Genomic DNA, 12,424 nt, shown 5'->3' on the forward strand with positions numbered 1-12,424 from the left:
TAAATCTATCTCATTATTTGCTCACCGGATAGCAAGGAGCATAGGATCAGTTTGAGACCTCTTACTTGGCCCAGGAATCTCCCTGTCTAAAAAATTTGTGGCTGATTTCTATCCGTCCGCACGATTTCTTGACAGACTGTCCGCAGCTTGATTGGCTACACCAAAAACATGACAAATTTTGAAGTCAAAATCAGCAAGGATCAAGGCCAATTGCATCAGTTTGGACTTAGTTCCAGAAATTTGGTTCAACCACTGAAGTGAAGAGTTGTTTGTAAAGAGTCTGAACTTCCCTCCCTCCTTCCTTCTAGATAATCTCTGGACTTCCCAACAACCCATACAACTGTTAATGCCTCCTTCTCAGCTGTACAATAGTTTCTCTCAGGAGCAGAAAGTTTCCTCTTGGCATACTCAATTATATCCTTGCCTCCTCCTCCTCTCTCGTGGAACAGTACAGCCCCAAGACCGATGTCACTCACATCCGTCTGCAAGCAGACCTCTTGGCTAGACTTGGAATGTCACAAATAGATCTTTTTATCTCCTGGAAGGCTGTTTCTTCCCTTTGGGTCCATTTAAATGGTATGTTTTTATTGAGGAGGTCAGTCAGTGGAGCAGTTTTTATTTCAAAGTGTGGTACAAAGCTACTGTATCACTCACAGAGGCCTAAAAATTGACATACCTGGCGTTTCATATGAGACCTTTCCTGTTCCTGAATGGCCCTATTCTTCTCAGTTTGTCTGTCCAAGCCCTTGTCCGTTAATACATGACCTAGGTGCTCAACTGAGTTTGATGCTTAACTGATACTTCCTGACTTGGCAGGTAAGTCTGCAAATCCTCAACCTCTCTAATATTTTAGCTAGGTGTTCCAAATGGTCTGAAAATATCTTGCTGTACACAAGGATGTCATCCAGATATACCTGGCAGAATTCTCCTGTGTATCCGGACAAGACTTCATCCATCACACGCATAAAGTTGGCTGGAGCATTCTTAAGACCAAATGGCACGACTCTGAATTGATCGAGTCCTCTTGAGGTGGAAAAAGCAGTCATCAATCGAGACTCTTCTTCGATTTCTACTTGCCAGTAGCCAGAGTTCAAATTGAGGGTACTGAAGACTTTTGCCCCACTCACTTGCTTTATCAGATGGTGGAGATCCAGCATGGGATAGGCATCTGATATAGTCTTGTTATTTACCTGATGTAGGTCCACACAAAGTCGGTAATCACCATTTTTCTTCTTAGGTAGTACAGTACTGTTGGAGAAGACCATCCTGATACTGTAGGTTCAATCAATCCTTGCTTCTCCATTTCGTTTATCTGGGTAGGGGCTTTGTTTAACTGGGGCATTATCCTTACAAATTATTTTATGTTTTACTGATGTGGTATATACGATTCTATCAGTAATGACCTCAGGAAACTTATTCAGTAACTTCTCAAGGTCTTCCTTCTCCTCCACCCTCAACAGTCCTGTTTTAGTTCGGCCAATACATTGGTTTCTAAAATTTCTGACTCAAAGGCGTTATTTTCAACCCATGCCAACCTAATTCTATTTCTATTACCAAAGAATGTTTCATTGCCTGTATAATCTATCACTACCCCATATTTAGCTAAGAAGTCGTGTCCTAATATTATGTCAGGTATCCCTGTCCAGCTCCATGGCTAAATGGTTAGCGTGCTGGCCTTTGGTCACAGGGTTCGATTCCCTTAATTTGTTAATTTCGTTGGCACGGGGACTGGGTGTATGTGTCGTCTCCTCGTCTTCATCATCATCATCATCATCATCATTTCATCCTCATCACAACGCGCAGGTCGCCTACGGGAGTCAAATCAAAAGACCTGCATCTGGCGAGCCGAACTTGTCCTCGGACACTCCCGGCACTAAAAGCCATACGCCATTTCATTTTTTCATGTCACGTATCAAATCCTTGACAACCCTCATCAGTATATCTATGACTTCAGTAGCACTTGGCTTGAAGAAAGGTACAATCCTCAATCTGGTAATGCATGTGGTGAGTTGCCCCCATGACTGTTGCCACCTTAGCAGGATGAACAGGTTTTAATAATTTTGCCACATTCATGCTCACAAACGAGTCTGAAGCTTGAATGTCAAGGATAGCGATTGAAGGCTTATCATTAATCGTCAAGTTAATAGCCGGGTGGAATGGATTAGGTTCATCATCACTACAGATTTTAACAATATGTTTACCTTCTAGCCAGGTGTCATGTATCCAGGGCTTCTTCATTCTTCCGGAACCCTCCTTACCCCAACTAGAACAGTCCCAAGAGAGTTTTCTGGGCATTGGCCTTTAAAATGCGCAGTCTGCCTGCATCGGTAGCATTTCCGGGGTTCCTCCGCTGTTGAGGTTTTCATTTTTGAGGTATGCTAACTTGTTTCTTTGTCTAATTTTTCTACGATGTGACGGAGCTCTTCAAACGTTTTTGGTTGTTCCACCTTAACAAGCGATCGAACCTTATCATGGACCAGTTCAATTATATAAGGGATTCTCTTATCAATATTTTCCCATTCGTGGACTCGCTTAAAGAGCTGTTGGTTTCCTTCTCCAAGGTGACTTTGAAGTCGAAACTGCCTGGGTCCTCCTCATTTTCTATCAAATCCTGGTGCAGCCTCTCTTGTAACTGTGCCTTGCTTTCAGCCGTCGGTAAACCTTGGGATACCAGCGCCTTCCATAAAATCACCACTGTCATTTGATCAATCTTCATCGCTGAGTTTCGAAAGTCCTGTAGCAGTCACCAATTTATCATTCTCAATATGCGATTTTTTTTTTACGAAAGAAAAATATCATACGAGAACATGTATACTTCTTTGTGTAACAACTTTATCATCACTACGATACATATGCTGTTCTCTTCAATCGTCCTTTTTTTCCATTATCACCCATGCGTTATCTTTTTTATTCCCTAGAAAGCAATCACTCTTTTTTTAAAACAATCTACAAAGAATATATACATATTTCACACCAATGACCTATTGGTGATGTTTCTTGGTGCCATATTGGAAGTCTTTGTGGATTAATACGTCCACTGCTATGTCACAAGTCTTTAAATATTCTGTTCATGGGTACCTTATTCCTTGTAAACCGAGCATGCTAATATATAAGCAGGAGAAGTATATGGATGTTATACGTCTGGGGACATAAAACATTAATACATGAACACAATTTATAGATCATCGTAATTCCTATAATTTTATCTATTAAATTAAATATGATTATTGAAGGTTTTACCACAATAGGATATCTGATCTACAGCATGGGTACCCGGTATTTATACTAAAGACTGTACTACAGACACTTACACTAAAGACAAATAAATACATGGAAGAATACATACATAAATATATACATCATCATTATAGACCATTATGCCTTTCAGTGTTAAGTCTGCAAGACTCTGAATTTACTAAACGTCGCCACAGATCGCACTGGTATCTCGATTTTACATTTTGAGTGACATTTCCCCTTCTTCCCCTGGACCCTCCATTTGCAACTAGTCCCGTAGCCTCATTTAGTTCTACACCTCTTATCTTTAAATCATTAGAAACTGAGTCTAACCATCATCGTCTTGGTCTCCCTCTACTCCTCTTACCCTCCATAACAGAGTCCATTATTCTCCTAGGTAACCTATCCTCTTCCATTCGTCTCACAAGACCCTTCCACTGAAGCCGGTTTATGCGTACAGCTTCATCCATCGAGTTCGTTATTAACTTAGCTTTTATGCCCGCATTCTGAGCACCCTCCTGCCATTGTTCCCACTTGTTTGTACCAGCAATCATCCTCACTACTTTCATGTCTGTTACTTCTAACTTAAGAATAACAAATCCTGAGTCCACCCAGCTTTCGCTCCCGTAAAGCAAAGTTGGTCTGGAAACAGACTGATGTAAAGATAGTTTCGTCCGGGAGCCGACTTCCTTCTTACAGAATACTGTTGATCGCAACTGTGAGCTCACTGCCTTAGCTTTACTACACCTTGATTCAATCTCACTTACTATAATACCATCCTGGGAGAACACACAACCTAAATACTTTAAATTATCTACCTGTTCCAGCTTTGTATCACCAGTCTGACATTTAATTCTTTTGGATCTCTTACCTACTGACATCAGTTTAGTCTTCGAAAGGCTTATTTTCATACCAAACTCATTGCACCTATTTCAAGTTCCAAGATATTAGACTGCAGACTTTCAGCACAATCTGCCATAAGAACAAGTCGTCAGAATAAGTCAGAATACTTACTACATTTCCACCTAACTGAACCCCTCCCTGCCAATTTATGTCTTTCAGCAGATGATCCATGTAAACTACGAACAACAAGGTTGAAAAATTACTGCCTTGTTTAACCCCTATAAGTACCCTGAACCAAGAACTCATTCTACCATCAATTCTCACGGCAGCCCAATTGTCAACATTGATTTTAACAATCTACCCTTAATATCATAATCCCCCAGTATGGCAAAAAACTTTACCCTTGGAACACTGTCATTTGCTTTCTCTAGATCTACGAAACATAAATGTAACTATCTATTCCTCTCGTAGCATTTTTCAATTACCTGGCGCATACTGAAAATCTGATCCTGACAGCCCCTCTGTGGTCTGAAACCACACTGGTTTTCATCCAACCACTGATCGCACCGTTCCTTCCAAGATGCCAGTGCATACTTTGCTTGGTATACTACTCAATGAGATGCCTCGATAGTTGTTGCAATCCTTCCTGTTCAATTGCTTATAGATAGGTGCAATTACTGCTTTTGTTCTATCCGAAGGTACCTTACCAACATTCCATGTTAATCTTATTACTATATGAAGCCATTTCCTCCCTGTCTTTCCACTATACTTCACCATTTCAGGTCTAAGTTTATCTACTCCTGCTGCTCTATGACAATGGAGTTTATTTACCATCTTTTCCACTTCCTCAAGCGTAATTTCACCATCATCATTTTCCTCCTCTCCATGAGCTCATTTGTTCGCGACACAACCATGAAGATTTTCTTTTACATTGAGAAGATTTTCAAAATATTCCCTCCACCTGTCCAGTAATTCCCTGGAATCTATTATGAGTTCACCTGAATGACCCAAAACACTGTTCATTTCCATTTTCCCTCCCTTCCTAAGATTCTTTATTACTGTCCAAAAAGGTTTCCTGCTGCTTGACCTAGCCTTTCCAGGTTATTACCAAAATCTTCCGATGACTTCTTTTTGGATTTAAAAACTATTTGTTTCACTCTGTTTCTTTCATCTGCTGTACGTACAATTCCTTGTCTGCAACAGCCCTTGTTTGGAGCCATTTCTGATAAGCCTTCTTTTTACGTTTACAAGCTGCTCTCACTTCATCATTCCACCAAGATGTTCACTTTTTCTCATCTTCACACACAGTTGTTCCTAGGCACTCCCTTGCTGTTTCTACTACAGCATCCCTGTATGTCACCCATTCTCTTTCTATATCCTGAACCTGCTTACTGTCCAATGTTCGGAACTTCTCACTAATCATATCCATGTACTTCTGTCTAATTTCCTGTTCCTGGAGATTTTCTACCCTTATTCGTTTGCAGACAGATTTCACTTTCTCTATTCTAGGCCTAGAAATACTTAGTTCACTACAGATCAGATAGTGGTCTGCATCATCGAAAAATCCCCAGAAAACCTATACATTCGTAACAAATTTCCTGATTTTGAAGTCGGTTACGATATAGTCTATTAAGGATCTGGCTCCCCTACCCTCTGATGTGTGGCAGTGAATAGCCTTATGCTTGAAGAATGTGTTTGTAACTGCTAAATCCATACTAGCACAGAAGTCCAGCAAACTCTTCCCATTCCTATTAGCTTCCATATCTTAACCACATTTACCAATCACCCTTTTGTATCCTTCAGTTCTATTTCCAACTCTTGCATTGAAATCGCCCATTAGCACTATCCTATCCTTGCTGTTGACCCTGAATATGATGTCACTCAGAGCTTCATAAAACTTGTCAACTTCATCCTCATCTGCATAGTCACATGGTGAATACACTGAGACAATCCTTGTCCTAATTCCTCCAACTGAAAAATCTACCTACATCATTCACTCATTTACGTACCTAACAATTACTATGTGCGTGCAATAGTATTCCTGATAAAGCACTACCCACACTCTGCCCTTCCCTTTTTAACACCCCTCAAGTACACTGTATAATCTCCTATCTCTTCCTCCCGAATATCACTTACTCCTAGCACATCCAGATGCATCCTCTTTGCTAACTCAGCCAGTTCTACTTTCTTTCTTACATCAGCCTCATTAATAATGATAGCTCCCCATCAAATTCCATTTCAATCGCCAAGTTGTTTCAAAGGAGTACCTCGCCTGTCATATGGGAGTGGGACTCTGTTACTCCCATAAGTCCGAGGCTTGCTTAAAATGTTCTGAGCTCGGTAAATTTATGAAGCTGGATGCTATGCTACTTACACATTGTCCAAGTGAGGATCTCTCCTCTAACGGGTTAGGGACCAGAGGTGGATTGTATAGTCCTAGCCGCCCGAGGACAAGAAGGGCCATGACTCAGAAAGTGTCCACTCCCATTCCATAGCAACTGGCATCCTGACTCTCAGGACCACTTACTAGGCCACTCAGACGTTGCTCATGGTTCACGAACTAGGATATGACTACAGTAACCCATAATATGAACTAATGGAAGAATAGAAAGAACAAATAAAATAGATGAAGGAAGATCTATAGCAATGGGTGGCGAAGTTTAGCATTGACTGGGAAAGTGTAGAAAAGAAAGGTGGATAAACACAGAAAGATGGAAGTGACATAAGATAAAGATAAATAAATGTTGTAAAAGACTAGGAGCACAGGATAAACACAAAAGGAGAAAAGGATCCCAATATGTCAATACAGGTATTGGAAAGGAACAAACAAGTGTCAAATCAAGTCATGAATCAGCAAACAAGTATAGTCAAAGAGGGCAAGGCAGGAGGAGTACATGTGATGATGTAGTTATGGTGACTCACGTTGAAGATTCAGATGAAGAAGTTTTATACTCAGAAATTTGATTTTTTTCAGTCAGTTGTTGTCCCATAGGTACCTGAAATTTTTGGCATAAATTTATTAAAGACAAGAATTCTCTGTTTGCTGTTATAACAAAACCTCAGAACTCTATAAGCTAACACAATAGAATAGAGAAATACTGATCCTGACCGATTTATATAACTTCAAAAGAAACTTTTTGTTTTGGCTTTCATCAATTACTTCACCTTCTTTTGCTTATCCCAGATATTCCTGGGGTTACTGGAGACATCCAAGCTCATTTTGGTTTTGTGGTGGTGGTGGTGGTGGTGGTGGTGGTGGTGTTTTAAAAGGAAGTACAACTAGGCACTCATCCTCTATATAACACTAATCACAGAGAAATAATGGAAGGGATCCAATACTTCAAAAAATGAAGGTATCCACCATAGAAAGTCAAGGTTCACGAAGGGCATGAAAATGAAAGACTCCCTAGGCCTCCATACGTAATACTGTCAGAGTCGGAGAGGAACAAGAGTTGAACAAGGAAGGTCAGATAGGATAGATGAAAGTAAGGGCTGGGAGTTTTAGGCCAGATACCCTTCCTGACACCACATGCTTTTTAATATGAAAATCTCATCCCAGAAACGACCGGAGTTCAGCCTTCCGGGAGGCATGCCAGCAACTATGCAACGGAGCTAATCATTCCCTGCTTTGACTTTCACCAATGACAAAATAAAAATCAGTCATGCTAAACTACTGTATTGATACAGCAATCTCTGATGCAGCAACTTCATTAATATAAAATCTCATTCACCCAAAATGTACCTCATTTGAGAATCACAGTGACAAGAAATTACATATTGATCCTTCTTTTGTCATCCTGAAAAATCAAGTAGTAACAGCAGTAGTGCCTTCTATTAAGTGGAAACCTGCCTTTAATGGAAAATTACCCTAGTCCCTTGACTTGGGCATAAAATGTAATGCAAATCACCCTCAAATCTGTCTTTCTAATATCAACTAAAAACGTGAGGAAGTGATTAAAATTATCTCTGAACTGTAAAACACTGCCAGCTAGCTGATGATGATGTAAGCAATATTCTACTGAAGATATGTAAATTTAGTCTTATTAGTGCTTTGGATGGTCTGTTTAATCTATCTCTCTCTTTTGTGGCAAGGTAACGGAAAAATAAGCAAAATTGCCAAAGTAGTGCTTGTCCTTAAATGTGATGACTTCTATAATCCTCAGAGCTACACATCATGAAGTATTACATCAGCATTGTCAAAATTGCTTGAAATAATAGTTAAGGACAGACTTGTTTTTCTTAGACTCTAACTGTTGCGACTTTATGTGTTGGCAACACTGCATATGCCGTAGTTCATAAATTTGACATTGTACAGTTGGCAATGTGCTGCTGCATCTTGGATATAGAATAGAGAGACAAGATGGCTATAACAGCAGTGGATGTGTTTTTGTACCTCTAAGGCTTCACCTGTAAATTGGTGTATATATGTGCTGTTTATACATTTATTCGTAGAGAATAAATGCCTTGAAACATGTCAGTGAGTGACATGTTTGTGTGTGTCTGTGCAGGACAGTCTGGTCATAAAAATTAACATAGTATTTCCACATATGGAAATATGAGCATGTATGTGTGTCCCGTATGTTGATTCATCAGTCGCAACATTTTGGTCCTTCCAGTCCGTGATAGGAATCACTATAAACAATGAAGTTTGAACATCGTACAGCTTTGAACACTGTGCTAGATAGACACCATAAAACATTGTCATGTATCGCTGCCTGTAACCACCATTTGAACATAGCAACGAGGCTGGTGTGAAAAGCATTGTATTTGATCACCGACACATGCTGGTGCTTAAAACAAATTACTACGAATGATGGAATAAGTTACATTGAGATTTCAATGAAGTCTATATTGCTTTGGAACTGTCTTGAGACTGCATGTTAGTGAACTGTGGAATGTTTCCCAAGTACCATCAGTTCTTGTGAGCTGTTTACACCAGTTTTGTATCTGATCCCCTGATGTTCGAGATGTTGAATGCTGCTTAGAACTTTGACTCCAGCTAACATAACATCACAGAACATCATCCTTGGATTTTCTAGTCAGCTTGGATATGTCTATGACAAGCCGCATGTGGTTCCAGTGGCAGTGATGGTGCAGCATCACTATGAACTCCGAAGTCTGTTCTATTTGTCTTATTGTTTCTGTCTTGACTAGGGCAGAAATCCTGCCTAATATCCTAACCCTACTGCTAGCACTTATCAAGTATAGAATTAACTGAGATTGGCCTTGATTTCTCACAGACAACGTAAAGCTCTGTAGTAATAATTTGTTGTGCCGTTCAGTGTATTTTGAATATTTTGGGATGTATGTGACTTATACATTATTGCCATGCTTGTATGCATTTGCTTACATTGCTGGGTCGCTTCAAACATTGTCACTCATTCCGACAATGCAAAATGAATGCAGTGCACTTAGTATAGAGCTTATTGTTTATACATTCACCATAGTTGCAAGATTGATTCCTTTATTATCTTATCAGTAACTGATTACCAGAACTATTCATTATGGTGTTCGAATCCAAAGCAAAGGCTGCTAAAAAATGTGGCCTACTTAAAATGTCATTAACTCAGCTTGAAAATTACATCAATCATCACAAACTGATTTCCAGCCAAAATAGGCTGCCAGAAATTTGGAAGGAATTCAGTAATGTTAGGGAGTATCTAGAATGTGAATTAGACCCAAATGTAGCAAAACTCCCTTCGGAGAACATGATGAATTTGAAAACAGCAATAGTTGGTAGGATTCAAGAATTGCTTAGTTCGTTTGAACGACCCACATGTCCTGGTAATGCGTCCATTGTTTCTAATAACTTTACTCGAACCAGCTCTAGCTTGAAACTCCCTCCCATTGAACTGCCTGTTTCTAAGGGAGATTTGACAAATTACATTAGTTTTAGGAACACCCTTGAAAGCTTAGTTATTAACAATACCCGCATTGACAATGTGCAAAGATTACACCACCTATTTTCGCCTCTTCAATGTGAACCTAGGGATTTGTTAGATAACCTAGTGTGCTGAAACCTTCACTGTTGCTTGGGATTTAATTGATGAAAGGAATAATAATAAACACTTTAATTGTATCACAGCACATAAAACATTTGCTTAATATCCATAACTGTACTAGTGGATCTTTTTCTCAAATATCGCAAATCTAACGTTCGCGCTATTGAAAATTTGCAAGGTGAAGTTGCACTTCATGAAATATTGCAACAGGAACTGATTCTAAATAAGATCAAGTCTAACCATAGAAGTGAATGGGAAAACAAATTTGCCTCCACTGATGCCCCAAAACGAAATAATTTGATTGATTTCTTGAGAAGAAAATGTCAGACATTAGAGCTGACAGAATCCAAGAAACCTGTTATTGAACAAAAATGAGAGCCAAAATCCAACCTAAAGGCACTTCACATTAAGAATAACAGCACTTCCTTTGCAAACTTGATAATCATAGCATTTCTTAGTATAGAAAGTTAAAACAAGCAAACATTGATCATCAACACAAGTTTGTGAGGGAAAATAAACTTTGTTATGTGTGTTTTTCCACTTCTCGTGTTTCTAAACAGCGTAACCGACACAAGTGCTCCCCAGTGTAACGGACCCCACAACTTATTGGTTCATAAAGAACAAACAACTCCCAATAATAATATAAGTTCTGCAATTGTTTCACCCACCGTTATGAAGGTTGTTTCAGAACTAGGCTCAAATATCTTGCTAAGCACAGCTTGTGTAGGAGTGAAAAACAGTTCAGCAGAGATTGTACTAGTTAAAGCTTTATTGGACTCAGCAAGTCAGTTATCCTTTGTGATTTATAGTCTTGATAAAACCTGATAAAACTTGATTCTCTCAACACAAAACTACAAAGCTTGAAGAACTTCATCAACCAGTTCTTACTCGTGAAGAAAGGGCTTGTGAAGAACATTTTGTGAATAATGTTCAAAGAGATGATTCTGGAAGTTTTTTTTGTCAAACTTCCAATTTGACCTGAAGTAACACCTGCAGCTGAGTCCAAGCATCATGCTGTTAAAAGGCTCAAACACATTGAAAATACATTAGGTAGATTTCCAAACTTGAAAAAGAAGTATGTAGATTTGATGTGTGAATACAGTGAAATGGGACATAGAAATTGCACCCCCAGAGACTTTTAACTCAGTTTTTACATGCCCTTCATTATGTGTTCAAGCATTCTAGCACTACAACCAAGCTGAGAGTTGTTTTTGACGGAAGTTGTGAATCTTCAAATGGGATAGAGTTGAACTCTATGTTAATGGTTGGCGCTATTATTCAGCCTTACTTGCTGTTTATTGTTTTAAAATTCAGGACTTATCTTGTTGCTCTTTCAGCTGATGTTGCTCAGATGTACAGATGTGTGTTAATTCATCCTGACCACAGAAATCTTCAGAAAACTGTCTGGCGTGAATCCTCTGATGAAGGGAACAAGGACTACTGTCTTACTATCGTTACACACGGTACAAGTTCTGCCCCCTTTCTTGCTACGAGATGTCTAGTTCAACTTGTTGATGAAGACAGAGAATTTCACCTCACTGCATCAGAGATCTTTTGCTCTTGTTTTTACGTTGATGACCTGTTGACAGGTACTAGCTCAGCTGAAGAAGCTAAGGAGCTTCAATCAGAAATGTCTTCCATGCTTGATATTGCACATTTTCATCTCAGGAAGTGGATGTCAAATTGTGCAGAAGCCCTTGTCAAAGTCCCAGTAGAAGACAGAGAAATCTTGTCACCTTGTAACCCCACTAAGGATGAAGCTAGGTATTGTTTGTCATCCTAAATATGAAGAGTTTTAGTTTCAAATAAACTTGAAGAAAGCACCTAAGGAATTACCTAAGAAAAGCATTCTCACAATCATCGCTTCCATACCAGGTGTATGCATAAGTCTTTTCCGGTTTCACAAAGAGATGGCGCCAGCGAACAGTATGCAGTGTATAAATTTATAAGTAATAATAATAACAACGTAAACGTTTCCACCTTTTCAATACTAAAATATATTCACAAAATTATAAATTACATGGTACTAGTTTCGACCCATCTAGGGGTCATCATCAGCCGTATTGGAGCAAAGATCACTTTTGGTGAAATCCTAAGAAAATGTTATTTTAAAGAATAACAAGTGAAATGAGATATTATGGTAATAGTTAATAATACAAGGAATATACATACTAAGAGGTTTTTAACAAAGAATAAAGTATAAAAGGGGTGTTGTAAAAATTATAATCATGGAAATCAGTAAGTTCTTGTATTGAAATGACATATATAAAATTATATATGGCTTAGGAAGAGGGCTTAAGGTGGGGCTGAAGGGTGCAGGAGAAAGTGTAATTGTCTTGGAAAAG

At 39.1% G+C, this 12,424-nt stretch overlaps 1 protein-coding gene across 1 annotated transcript in view; it reads right to left on the minus strand.

The window, feature by feature from the left end:
• Positions 1-1,950: 1,950 nt before the first annotated feature.
• LOC136875849 (caspase-3) overlaps positions 1,951-12,424 on the minus strand; it is a 173,714-nt gene continuing 163,240 nt past the window's right edge. Inside the window, exons 9-10 of the mRNA XM_068228218.1 lie at positions 7,000-7,073; positions 1,951-2,263 (exon numbers count right to left, since the gene is read on the minus strand). Coding sequence (XP_068084319.1) covers positions 1,951-2,263; positions 7,000-7,073 — 387 coding nt within the window. The remainder of the gene's footprint in view (positions 2,264-6,999; positions 7,074-12,424) is intronic.

This window comes from Anabrus simplex, chromosome 6, assembly GCF_040414725.1.
Source record: "Anabrus simplex isolate iqAnaSimp1 chromosome 6, ASM4041472v1, whole genome shotgun sequence".
Classification (NCBI taxonomy): Eukaryota; Metazoa; Arthropoda; class Insecta; order Orthoptera; family Tettigoniidae; genus Anabrus; species Anabrus simplex.